Consider the following 11,610-nt stretch of genomic DNA (forward strand, 5'->3'; position numbering starts at 1 on the left):
AGGATTGGGATGGTTTGGGAGGGTTGGAGGGTTGGGGTGGTTTGGGAGGGTTGGAGGGTTGGGGTGGTTTGGGAGGATTGGGAAGTGGGATGGTTTGGGCAGGTTGGAGACATGGGATGGTTTGAGATGGTTGGGATGGTTTGGGAGGGTTGGGGTTGGGATGGTTTGGGTGGGTTGGGATGGTTTGGGATGGTTTGGGAGGGTTGGATGGTTTGGATGGTTTGGGATGGTTTGGGAGGCTTGGGGACCCTCGAGCTGCCTCTTGCAGCCTGCTCTGCTGGAAAGCAGCTCTGGTGGCCCCGTGCCCTGCTCTGAGCTCTGTCCTTTGCAGATGACATCGAGCTGGGCACGGAGGGGGACCCGGGGGAGCCGCTGGTGAAACGGGAGCGCAGCGAGCCCGGCCACTCCCTGCAGGACATCTGAGCCCTGGGCTGGAGCTGGCCAGCCCTGCAGGACATCTGAGCCCTGGGCTGGACCCTGCAGGACATCTGACACCTGGGCTGCACCGAGCCATCCCTCCGGAGCCAGGCGGGGCGTGCCAAGCCCAGCGCCCCCCGGATCTGCGTTATTATAGTGCCTCTTAGTTTCTCTTGATGTTTACTCGTGTTTGAGGATGGGCTGAGGCGGTTTTGGCTGCCAGTGTCCCTCCAGAGGGGAGGGAGAAGCTCCAGAGTCTGCTCTCTGTGGCCAGCAGCAGTGGGATGTGCCTGGCTGGAGGAGCTGTCCTGGCTCTGTCAGGGAAGGTGCTTTGGGTTCCTTCCCCACGTCTCAGACTTCACTGTGATACAAACTTGAACCAATCAGTGCCCAAGAAGAAGGAGAAATGCCCGGCCCTTCTCCTGCAGCCTTTCCAGACCAGCTGTCCTGGCTCTGCTTTGCCAAATCTCTGCACAGGGAGCACAGGGCAGTTGGTGTCCCTTGTCCCCCCTGGGAGAGGCGCCAGGCTGCACATCCCGACAGACACAGCGTGCTCTGGGACTATGGGATGAGCATTCCCACCTGCTTCCATGGCTCCCCAGCCTGGCTCTTCGCCCCAATGCTCCTGGGCTGCCACCAGGCCAACTCAAGATACCAAAGGACTCCGAGGCAGTGGCAGCTGGAGGCAGAGCGTGCCCGTTGTCCCACGGGCCGTGATTGCCTGGGGGCAATCCCATGGTGACCCCATGGCAATCCCATGGCAGTCCCATGGCTGTCCTGTGATGATCCCATGGTGATCCCATGGCAATCCCATGGCAATCCTGTGATGATCCTGTGGTGATTCCATGATGCTTCCATAGCAACGCCATGGTGATCTCATGATGATCCCATGGCGATTCCATGGCAATCCCATGGTGATCCTGTGGTGATCCCATGGCAGTCCTGTGATGATCCCATGGTGAACCCATGGCAATCCTACAGCAACCCAACGGCAATCACATGGTGATCCTATGGCAATCCCATGGCAATCCCATGGTGATCCCATGGCAATCTTGTGGGGATCCCATGGTGATTCCATGATGATCCCATGGCAATTCCTTGGTGATCCCGTGGTGACCCCATGGCAATCCTGTGGTGATCCCGTGATGATCCGATGGCGATCCCGTGATGATCCCATGGAGATCCCACGGCAATCCCATGGTGATTCCCATGATGATTCCATGGCAATCTCCTGGCAATCCCATGGAGATCCCATAGCAGTCCCATGTCAATCCCTTGGTGATCCCATGGTGATCCCATGGCAATCTTGTGGGGATCCCATGGTGATTCCATGATGATCCCATGGCAATTCCTTGGTGATCCTGTGGTGACCCCATGATGATCCCATGGCGATCCCGTGATGATCCCATGGAGATTCCACGGCAATCCCATGGTGATTCCCATGATGATTCCATGATGATCCCATAGCAATCCCATGGCAATCCCTTGGTGATCCCATGGTGACCCCACGGCAATCTCATGGCAATCCCTTGATGATCCCATGGCAATCCATGGCAGTCCCATGATGATCCCATGGCAATCCCATGTCCATCCCCACCCTCCACGGTGCCCAGGCACACAGGAACCGGTCCCACATCCTGGGGTTTGTGAAATCCCCACCCCACGTCCTGCTCTGAGGCTGAAGGGGGGTCTGGAGCAGGGGTGAGGGGGTGACTGCAGTGCCTTAGGGGGGCCTTGGTCCCATTGCCCTGCTCCAGGGGGGCCAGCACGGCTCAGCCTGGCCCAGCCCAGGTGGGGAGGGGCTGGCACAGACCCCCAGCACCCCCCTGGCATTTCCCTCTCTGGATCCCTTTTCCTGTGGGGTGGCTCCTGTGGGGCTGAGCTGGGGGAGCTCTGCAGGGTTTGTCCCCCATTCCCCATATCCTATGGGGTCTGTGCTGAGCTGGGGGAGCTCTGCAGGGTTTGTCCCCCCTTTCCCATGTCCTGAGGGGTCTGTGCTGACATGGGGCTGAGCTCTGCAGGGTTTGTCCCCCATTTCCCATGTCCTGAGGGGTCTGTGCTGACATGGGGCTGAGCTCTGCAGGGTTTATCCCCTTTCCCATGTCCTGAGGGGTCATGGATTGCCCTGGGGTGCTGTGGACTGCACTGGGGTGCTGTGGGCTGCAGGGCAGAGGAGGTGGGGAATCTGTAAAACAAAGCCCTGGGGCAAATGTCTCTGTGAATAAAGGCTGTGTCATAAATAGCTTTTACTATTATTGTTGTTATTATTATTATGGTTTCTGGTGCTGCAGTGTTTGGTGTGAGCTTTTCCAGGGGTCTCGTGTGCATTGCCTAGTAGAGAATCTTCTACCCAAATCTCTGATTTTCTCATTCCCAGAGGCACTAAGGCAGCTGTGCCACTTTCAAACATTGGAACAACACATTGAAATCAGAGTGTGTGCAGTGGCACATCCTCTCTGCCCCATGCTGTCATGCCAGGATGGTGTTTGTCTGTAAATGTCTCACATGGAAGTGGCAGGAGAGAAGTGAGAGAGGCAGATTTAGCTGTACAGAACCATGAAAACCCCCCTGGGTCAGAGTCCACACCTGGGATCCTGCTGATGAGATAAGAGAGTCTGAAACAACAACTGAGCAACCCAGTCTGAGCTGCCCTGCTGCCTCTGAGGGCCTCAGGGGTTCAGCTCTGCCCCTGAGGGAGCCCAGCAGGCAGGGGAGATGCTCTGGAGCTCTGCAGCAGCACCCAAACCCCCCCACAGAATCCCCACTAAAGCTGAACAGCAATAAATGTGTGTCCAGTGCTCAGGCCTGCACAAGGAGTGCCGTGGTCCCATTTCTTGTGAGGTCCCTGAGAGGTGCCAGGAGATGCTGCAGTGTCACAGACATCTTTTATGGAAAATCCTTTCCATAAAAGGAGGTTTTTCCTCCTGAGAGGCTGAGAGGCCTCAGGAACAAAATGTAAACAATGATTATCTGCTGCTGTGGAATGCAACAGGTGCATCTGTGATTGGTCTCATGGGGTTGTTTCTAAATAATCGCCAATCACAGTCAGCTGGCTTGGACTCTCTGTGCAAGCCACAAACCTTTGTTATCATTCTTTCTTTTTCTATTCCTTGCTAGCCTTCTGATGAAACCTTTTCTTCTATTCTTTTAGTATAGTTTTTATGTAATATATATCATGAAATAATAAATCAAGCCTTCTGAAACACGGAGTCAGATCCTCGTCTCTTCTCTCATCCAAGAACCCCTGTGAACACGGTCACACTGCAGCAGCCTGGGGGATTCAGAAGCTGCCCAAGGGGATTGAAGCAGCTCAGGGCAGGGTCTGGGGTCTGCAGGAGGCAAATTCCCCCTGGAGCAGCAGCTGCTGTGTCAGACAACCCAGAGGGGATGTGACAGCGTTCACAGGATGAGGGAAGAGATGAGGATCTGACTCCGTGTTTCAGAAGGCGTTATTTATTATTTTATGATATATATTACATTAAAACTATACTCAAGGAATAGAAGAAAGGATTTCTTCAGAAGGCTGGCTAAGAATAGAAAAAGAAGGAATGATAACAAAGGTTCTGTCTGGGACAGAGAGTCCGACCCAGCTGACTGTGATTGGCCATTAATTAGAAACAACCCCATGAGACCAATCACAGATGCACCTGTTGCATTCCACAGCAGCAGATAATCATTGTTTTTATTTTGTTCCTGAGGCCTCTCAGCTTCTCAGGAGGAAAAACCCTAAGGAAAGGATTTTCCATAAAAAATGTCTGTGACAAGGGGAGGAGAGGATCAGACTGAGCACAGGGCCATGGGAGGATTTTCTAATTAAGCTTCCAGACTAATTGAGAGGATGGGGGCAGTGAGGATGTGACAAGAGCTGGGTCAGGAAGGTTCAGCTTCAGCCTCTGGGGCCTCTGCTTCACTCCCCCTCTGGACGAGCCCAGTCTTGGGGGGTTTGGGATGTTCTGCACCAGACAGAGCCTCTTCCTTTGGCAATCAGATTATTTCCCCCAGAGGAGCTGGGCAGCACCTCCTGACCCTGAGGAAAATCTGCCTTTAACCACAAAGCAAACACTGCAAAAATCCTCCTGTCAGCACCTCCACCCCCATCCTCAGCCCCTCCCAGATGCCAAATCCTGCAGGGATTTCTGCACCAGCATCCCAGGATTTTGTGTTCCACCTCTTCCCAGGCAGCAGAGAGCACCAGGAGGGGGCAGGAGAAGAGGAGGTGCCACCAAATCAGAGGGGTAGAACGTTCCAGAAGCAGCTGGACATTGCCAGGCCCTGTGGCTCATCCCAGAAGGGCAACCCTTAATTTCAGAGTCAAGAGACTTCTGTTCTAAATAACCAAAACAATATTAACTCCTGATCTGTACTTTGTAAAGATTTAAACTCAGCATTTTTGGAAAACCCAGCCATCCAGGAAGAATACATGGCTTGCAAATAACTCCTTTTTCCTGGAGAAGGTTACAAAATGATGCAAAGATGTCAAGCTTTCAGTTATAGCAAGCAATACACAATAGCTCATACAGACATGACCTTCCTCCATTTATATGGGCAGAATTTCAAGTCTAATACAGACCTACATGTCCAAAGAGGAGCATAAATGAATCTATTAAGTACAAATTCCTGTTATGCACACAATATGTAGGGTGGTTGAGCATCATTTGGGCTTTGGAGGGGGGAGGGAAAGGATCTCCCCCCTTCTCTGCACCACCTGTGACTGCCAGCCCTGACTTTGGGTTCCTGACAGGACAAAGTCCATGAAAACCAAGCAAAAATGGTCCAAAAGTTGCTTTCAGCACCTGAATTTCTGCAAGCCCCCACAAGATCCAGCACTGATAATTTCTTCATCACAGCATTACCTGCACAGCTGGGCAGGGTGGCACAGCCCAGGGGACACTGCAGGGCCACCAGCCTGGGGGTGCTGCTGCTCTGGGACAGCCTGGAGTGCCTGGCACAAGGAAAGAGCTCCTGGAGCCTCTTCCCTGGAGCTTTGGGGTGGTTGAGCATCATTTGGGCTTTGGAGGAGGGAGGGAAAGGATCTCCCCCTTTCTCTGCACCACCTGTGACTGCCAGCCCTGACTTTGGGTTCCTGACAGGACAAAGTCCATGAAAACCAAGCAAAAATGGTCCAAAAGTTGCTTTCAGCACCTGAATTTCTCCAGGCCCCCACAAGCTCCAGCATTACTGCACAGCTGGGCAGGGTGGCACAGCCCAAGGGACACTGCAGGGCCACCAGCCTGGGGGTGCTGCTGCTTTGGGGACAGCCAGGACACCCTGGAGAGCCCCAGTCTGTGTGTGGCTGCTGGGATAAGCCCTGAATTCACCCCGTTTGTCCCCTTGGGAATTGTCCCCTGGCTGGGATGGCTTCAGGGTCATGGGCTGGCACCCCTGGATTGTCCCCACAGTGCCACAGTACAGCCCCATGTGTAGGAAGCCTCTGGGACAGGGACTTGAGAAGGGAAATGAGAGAAGTTCTCAAAACGAACCAACACAAAAATAGGGATTTGAAAACAGGAACCAGAGCCACCTCCTGTTGTTTGCCTGCAACTTCTCCCATCATTTGCTCTGCAAAGCACCTTCCCTTCCCAGTGCAGCCCTTGGCCTGTCCATGTGGGCACAGGAACATCAGCCAAGGCCCTGATGGACACCAGGAGAGGCTCAGGGGGGCTCCCAGCATCACAACTTGCAGTTTCCACCCAGCTCCACAGCCCCCTGCCCCGGCATTGCCCCCAGCCCTGGCATTGTCCCCAGCCCAGTGTCACCACCCTCACCTCCCCCTGGTGCCCAACAGGGGCTCAGGTCATGGGGATGTTTCATTCCAGACCCTTCCCCGTCCCTGCCCTGCCCTGGGCTCCATCCCTGACTGGCCTGGGGAGGTTTCTGCAGGAGGTTTCATCCTGCAGGATGTTTCTGCCTTTCCCTGCTGCCCTGGCAGCACTGAGAGCCCAAAGGATTGACTGGGAGCCCAAAGGATCGATTGGGAGCCCAAAGGATCGATTGGGAACCCAAAGGATCGATTGGGAGCCCAAAGGATCGATTGAGAGCCCGAAGGATCGATTGAGAGCCCAAAGGATCGATTGGGAACCCAAAGGATTGATTGAGAGCCCAAAGGATTGATTGAGAGCCCAAAGGATCGATTGAGAGCCCAAAGGATTGATTGGGAGCCCAAAGGGTTGATTTGGAGCCCCAAGGATTGATTGGGGGCCCAAAGGATTGACTGGGAGCCCAAAGGATCCCCTGGACAGAGGCCTCCCTCCCCTCCCTGTGGCTGTCACTGTCCCTGCACAAGGCAGGGAAACTGAGGCACAGACAGAGGCCTCGTGCTGCAGTTCTCTGCCCCCCTGGCTAGCAGAGGGGACGGGTTCTGCTGGCCCAGCCCTGCCTGGCCCTGCAGCTGAGGCAGGAGGAGCCTGGCTGATCCCAGGGCTCAGCTGGGGCCCTTTAACCACAAACAGGTTTCACCTGGAGCAGCAGTGTGGGGGCAGGTCCACAGCCACCCCTGCAGCTCCTCCAGGCTGTGTTTATAAACCCACACCCTCCTCACCCCAGGGGCTTTCTCTCTCTCTTCCCTTTTTTATTTTCCCTTTTTTTTCTTTTTTTTCTTTTTTTTTTCTTTTTTTTTTTTTTTTTTTTTTTTTTTGCCTTTTTCTGGGAGCTTTTGGGGTATTTGGGAGTTGCTGCCTCGGGGTGTTTGGGATGTTCTGCTAGAGCTTAGGCTTTCCTCCCATTGCTAGCAAGCAGGTAAGGACACACAACCATCGCCCACCCCCTGCCTGTGCTGGCTGGGCTGCCCCAGCATTGTCCCTCTTGTGTGTCCCAATCCCAGGTGAAGGGACAATGTCCTCCCGTGGCCCTGGAGCGGCCCTGGGGCTCGGTTCCCAGCCCAGCTGCAGCCCCCTGGTGCCTGCACCAAGGAATTCCCCCCTGGTTCGGCCTCTCTGTGCCCCCTGGAGCTGCTCCCTTGCCCTGCTCGGCCATGAGGAGCCCGTGGAGAACAGCACCAGGTACGGGCAGGGCTGGGACCTGGCCTGGGTGGGACGAGGGACACGGCTGGGCTGTGTTTGGTACAGCCTGGGAGGCTCCTGAGGCTGGGCTGGGGCTGCTCCTTGTGTCTGAGACAAGGTTGGTGGGCACAGGCTGGAATTATTCCCTGTGCCCAGAGCAAGGCTGGGGCTGCTCCCCATAACCAGGGCAAGGCTGGGGCAGTTCCCCATAACCAGGGCAAGGCTGGGGCTGCTCCCCATAACCAGGGAAAAGCTGCAGTCATTCCTTGTACCCAGGGCAAGGCTGGTGGGCTCCTGGGCTCTGGGAAAGGCTGGTGGGCAGAGGCTGGAGTCATTCTCTATCCCCTGGGCAAGGCTGGTGGGCACAGGCTGGGGCTGTTCCCCATACCCAAGGCTGGGGAAATCAGAGGGGTAGAACATTCCAGAAGCAGCTGTACCCTGGGCAAGATTGGGGTCATTCCCTATACCCAGGGCAAGGCTGGGGCTGTTCCCAGGCCGGTGGGCACAGGCTCGAGTCATTCCTTGTACCCAGGGCAAGGCTGGTGGGCTCCCTGGACCCTGGGAAAGGCTGGTGGGCACAGGCTGGGGCTGTTCCCTGTGCCCAGGGCAAGGCTGGAGTAATTCCCCATACCCAGGAGAAGGCTGGTGGGTACGAGCTGGAGTTATTCCCTGTACCCAGGGCATGGGCTTGGGCAGTTCCCCATACCCAGGGCCAGGCTGGGGCTGTCCCCGGGTGTCTCTGCTGTCCCAGCACGGTGGCCTGGGCAGCAGCCGAGCCCTGTGTCCCCATTTCTGTGCCAGGAGCCGCTGCAAGCCGGGGGTGGCGCTGCTGGAGCGCTCCTGCCCCGGCCCCGACCCGCAGCTGCTGCGCAGGATCGTGGCGCAGGTGGAGTTCTACCTGTCCGATGAGAACCTGGCCAGGGACGCCTTCCTGCTCAAACACGTGCAGAAGAACAAGATGGGCTTTGTCAGCATCAAACTGCTGACATCCTTCAAGAAGGTGGGTCCTGGGGGTGCCTCCTGTGGGGAGCTCAGTGCCCAGGGGAGCAGGGAAAGCTCCTGAAATCATCCCCAGGGTTGGATTCACCTCTTCTACCCATGGAAGTGATCACTCCTTAACAAAAACCACCCAGGGAAATGCTGGTGGTGTGGCTTAGGGGGAAGCTGTGGCTCCTTGCCAGAGCCTGGGGGACACTGGGGTTGTTAGCAGACCCCAAAGCTGCTCACACAGCAGTACAGGATGTTCCCTGTCCTCTGGGCAAGGCTGGTGGGCACGGGCTGGGGCTGTTCCCCATGCCCAGGGCAAGTGTTGTTTTTACCCAGCTGACAAGCGAGTCTCAACTCCTACTTACCCACACAGCTGAGAGCTTTCCTTTGGAGAGACCTTTTGCTTTTTCCTAAAATTTCTGACCACCTCAGCACTATTAACAACTACTAGAAATTATTCACTTTCTATGAGGTAAATATGTACTTTTATGCCTAACCAAGCAATGTTCAAACCTGAAGATGAAGCTTTTTCCCACAACAACATTTATACTGTGACCCTTCACTTTGATATTGACTTAGGTCTTATGAAATCTTGCTAACACACATTAGACTACATTGCCATTCTGGGAACAACAGGAGTGTTCCTGAGTAGGTTGCTTGCTGAAGAAATGTATTAAATGCTGCATGCATTGTGGCAGGAAAACTGTGAGGATAGACATCAATGGCCCCCAAGTCCCCTGATGTCTCTCTGCTGTTCTGCTCACACAGAATATTGCTCTGGGGGACATTGTATGGGGTTCCAGCCTGCCTGGAGGGGGTTTAGGATGTTCTGGGGACATTTTATGGGGTCCCAGCCTGCCTGGAGGGGGGTTTAGGGTGCTCTGGGGACATTGTGTGGGGTCCCAGCCTGCCTGGAGGGGGTTTAGGGTGCTCCCTGCCCCTGTAGGGGATGCAGAGTGATGGGCATTCCACCCCCTGTGTGCCCAGGTGAAATACCTGACCCGGGACTGGCGCCTCACCCTCTACGCCCTCAAGTTCTCGGCGCTGCTGGAGGTGAACAAGGAGGGCACCAAAGTGCGGCGGCGCCTCCCCATCCCCGAGCACCTGCTGAGCGTCCCCCCGAGCAAGCTGCTGCTGGCCTGGGAGCTGCAGCCGCGGGAGCAGGACCTGCCCCTGCAGAAAACCTTCCTGGACACCATCACCAGGATGTTCAGCCCCTTCGGAGCCATCGCCTCCATCCGCCTGCTGCGGCCGGGCCGCAAGCTGCCCTCGGACGTGCGCAGGTGAGGGTGGGGCCCTGGAAAAAGTTAAAGATGGAGTCTAAAATGTTAAGCTTTGTGTTTTCCCAGATCAACTGCACCTGCGTAAGCAGTGTGATAAGTTATGTAATTGTTAGATGTGATGATTGTTTAGTAATTAAATATAATTATTATATAGCCATAAGAAGAATAATGAGAAGCTATGTTGGAAATTCAGAGGGGGGCTAAATCTATGTATACAATAGAACAATATAAGTTTAATAATTAACATGAAAGTTATATAATGATAGAGTATAAAATCATTATCATTTCGGATGTATGGTCAGAGTCAGATTTGGGTTGAATATACCCCTGGCACCCAGAGCTCTTAACAAAAAGCACTGCATATAATCCCTGGGTGATTATGTGTTTCTGAACGCTAACACAGGTACTCGGCGCGGTTCCCGGAGCTGCTGAGCCGCTGCTGTGCCCTGGTGGAGTACGAGAGCCTGGAGAGCGCCCGCAGCGCCGCTGACAGCCTCGGGCAGGGCGACTGGCACGGCGGCATCAGGGTGGTGCGGCTGTGCGGGAAGGGAGGCAAGAAGAAATTCAGCGAGGAGAGAGCGGCTTGGAAGGTGCCACCACCGGCGGCCCTGGGCATCCCCCGCAGCCCCAGGGAGGGGTCCCTGCCCTGCAGCGCTCCCCAGCCCGGTGATGCTGCAGGGTCGCTGTCCTTCCTCCTGGACCAGGAGCTGCTGGCACCGGCCTGGCCTGGCGGCGATTTCACACCGGGCCGTTCCAGCAGCTTCCCCGGCTCGCTCCTCCCTGAGCTCGGGGTGGGCACTGAGAGCTGCCCCGGGGGTGCAGCGGGGTCCTGGACACCCTGGAGCAGCGGGCTCTGTCCCAAAAATTCCCTCAGTGATGCTCAGGGGGTGTCCAAGCCCCTCAGCCTGTGGGATGGGGTCCTGCCCTTGCCCCGCAGCCCTGAGGGCACCCAGAGCTTTGGGAGAGAAGAGCTTGTCCTGCGGCGCTGAGAATCCTTCAGTCCAGGGCTGGGGGTTCTCACTGTCTCTTTTCCCTTCTTCTCTCGAGAGGAAGGCTTTCCTATGGTCCTGCGAGCTGTGGGCAGTGGCAGAGCAGCTGAGCCAGGGCACAGAAGTTTTGGGGCACGGGCGATGCTCGAGGCAGAGCAGCAGCAGGAGCTGTGCTGTGCTCATGCCAGTGAGACTGTGCTTGCTCAGGGCCCAGAGCTGGGTTTGGGGTCCAGGTTTTGGATGAGAAATGAACAATAAAGAGAGATGAAGTTTCCAGGCACTCTCTGGTTGATGGTGTGATTTTTTGGGAGGGGGGTTTTGTTGGTTTTTTGGGGTTTTTGTTTGGGTTCTTTTTGAGCTTTTTTTCCCCTTATCTTTCCAGGCCTTGCTGCTGCCTGAGGTGCAGCCAGACAAGGGAAGGCGGGTCCCTGCCTGCCTGCAGTTCCCTCCCTTGCTGTCCCTGTGGTGGTGGGGACACTGAGGGGGTGCCCAGGTTGGCTGAGCCTGAGACAAGAGTGACGCTGTGGTGGCAGGGCCATGGTTTTTCCTTGCTCTTGGCTGTTCAAGGCTCTCTGGCATCTCTCAGGATGGAATCTGGGGGTTTCTTGTGTCCCTCCTGCTCCCACAGCCTCCCCAGCTCCTCTGGGAAAGGGTTTAGGGAGGTACAAGTGGCTCTCAGGGTGTGCGAGTGCCCTTGGGCTGTGCCCAGAGCTGGGATGAGTCTCACACCTCATGTGAGGAGAGCTTTGAGCAGCCCCTGCAGTCAGGAGCCTCAGGATGAGGAGGATGAAAAACAAAGCAGGTTTGGGTTCCGGTTCTCACCCAGGCAGGGCCCTGGCACTGAGGAGGTGTTCTATAGGTAGAGAGAAGAATTCTCTGGATCAGGAATTCCTTGTCCTTGTGGTGAATTTCACCCCTCAGACCCCAGCTGGGAAT

The 11,610-nt window shown here is 55.5% G+C and overlaps 2 protein-coding genes across 9 annotated transcripts in view; both read left to right on the forward strand.

Annotated features, from left to right (window-relative positions):
• Nucleotides 1-2,657, forward strand: part of RFX2 (regulatory factor X2) — an 86,923-nt gene extending 84,266 nt beyond the window's left edge. For 7 of the 8 annotated variants that reach the window (XM_074528557.1, XM_074528559.1, XM_074528560.1 and 4 more), the window contains one exon: nucleotides 332-2,657. In XM_074528557.1, the coding sequence (XP_074384658.1) occupies nucleotides 332-423 (92 nt within the window). In that variant the 3' untranslated portion in view covers nucleotides 424-2,657. The remainder of the gene's footprint in view (nucleotides 1-331) is intronic. The other variant, XM_074528558.1, reaches the window with a different exon arrangement.
• Nucleotides 2,658-7,248: 4,591 nt separating this feature from the next.
• Nucleotides 7,249-10,945, forward strand: LOC141725322 (la-related protein 6-like). The gene is made up of 4 exons (XM_074528454.1): nucleotides 7,249-7,415; nucleotides 8,217-8,415; nucleotides 9,390-9,685; nucleotides 10,089-10,945. Exons 1-4 carry the CDS (start codon nucleotides 7,249-7,251, stop codon nucleotides 10,672-10,674), a joined length of 1,248 nt encoding a protein of 415 aa, XP_074384555.1. The 3' UTR covers nucleotides 10,675-10,945.
• The last annotated feature ends 665 nt before the right edge of the window (nucleotides 10,946-11,610 follow it).

Source organism: Zonotrichia albicollis, chromosome 29 (assembly GCF_047830755.1).
Source record: "Zonotrichia albicollis isolate bZonAlb1 chromosome 29, bZonAlb1.hap1, whole genome shotgun sequence".
Lineage (NCBI taxonomy): Eukaryota > Metazoa > Chordata > Aves > Passeriformes > Passerellidae > Zonotrichia > Zonotrichia albicollis.

Bases quoted from the DNA above. Each gene is read 5' to 3' on its own strand.
- LOC141725322 (XM_074528454.1), top strand. From the start codon at position 7,249: ATGTCCTCCCGTGGCCCTGGAGCGGCCCTGGGGCTCGGTTCCCAGCCC. The intron at 7,416-8,216 runs GTACGGGCAGGG...TTTCTGTGCCAG, and splicing joins CCCGTGGAGAACAGCACCAG to GAGCCGCTGCAAGCCGGGGG. The intron at 8,416-9,389 runs GTGGGTCCTGGG...CTGTGTGCCCAG, and splicing joins TGCTGACATCCTTCAAGAAG to GTGAAATACCTGACCCGGGA.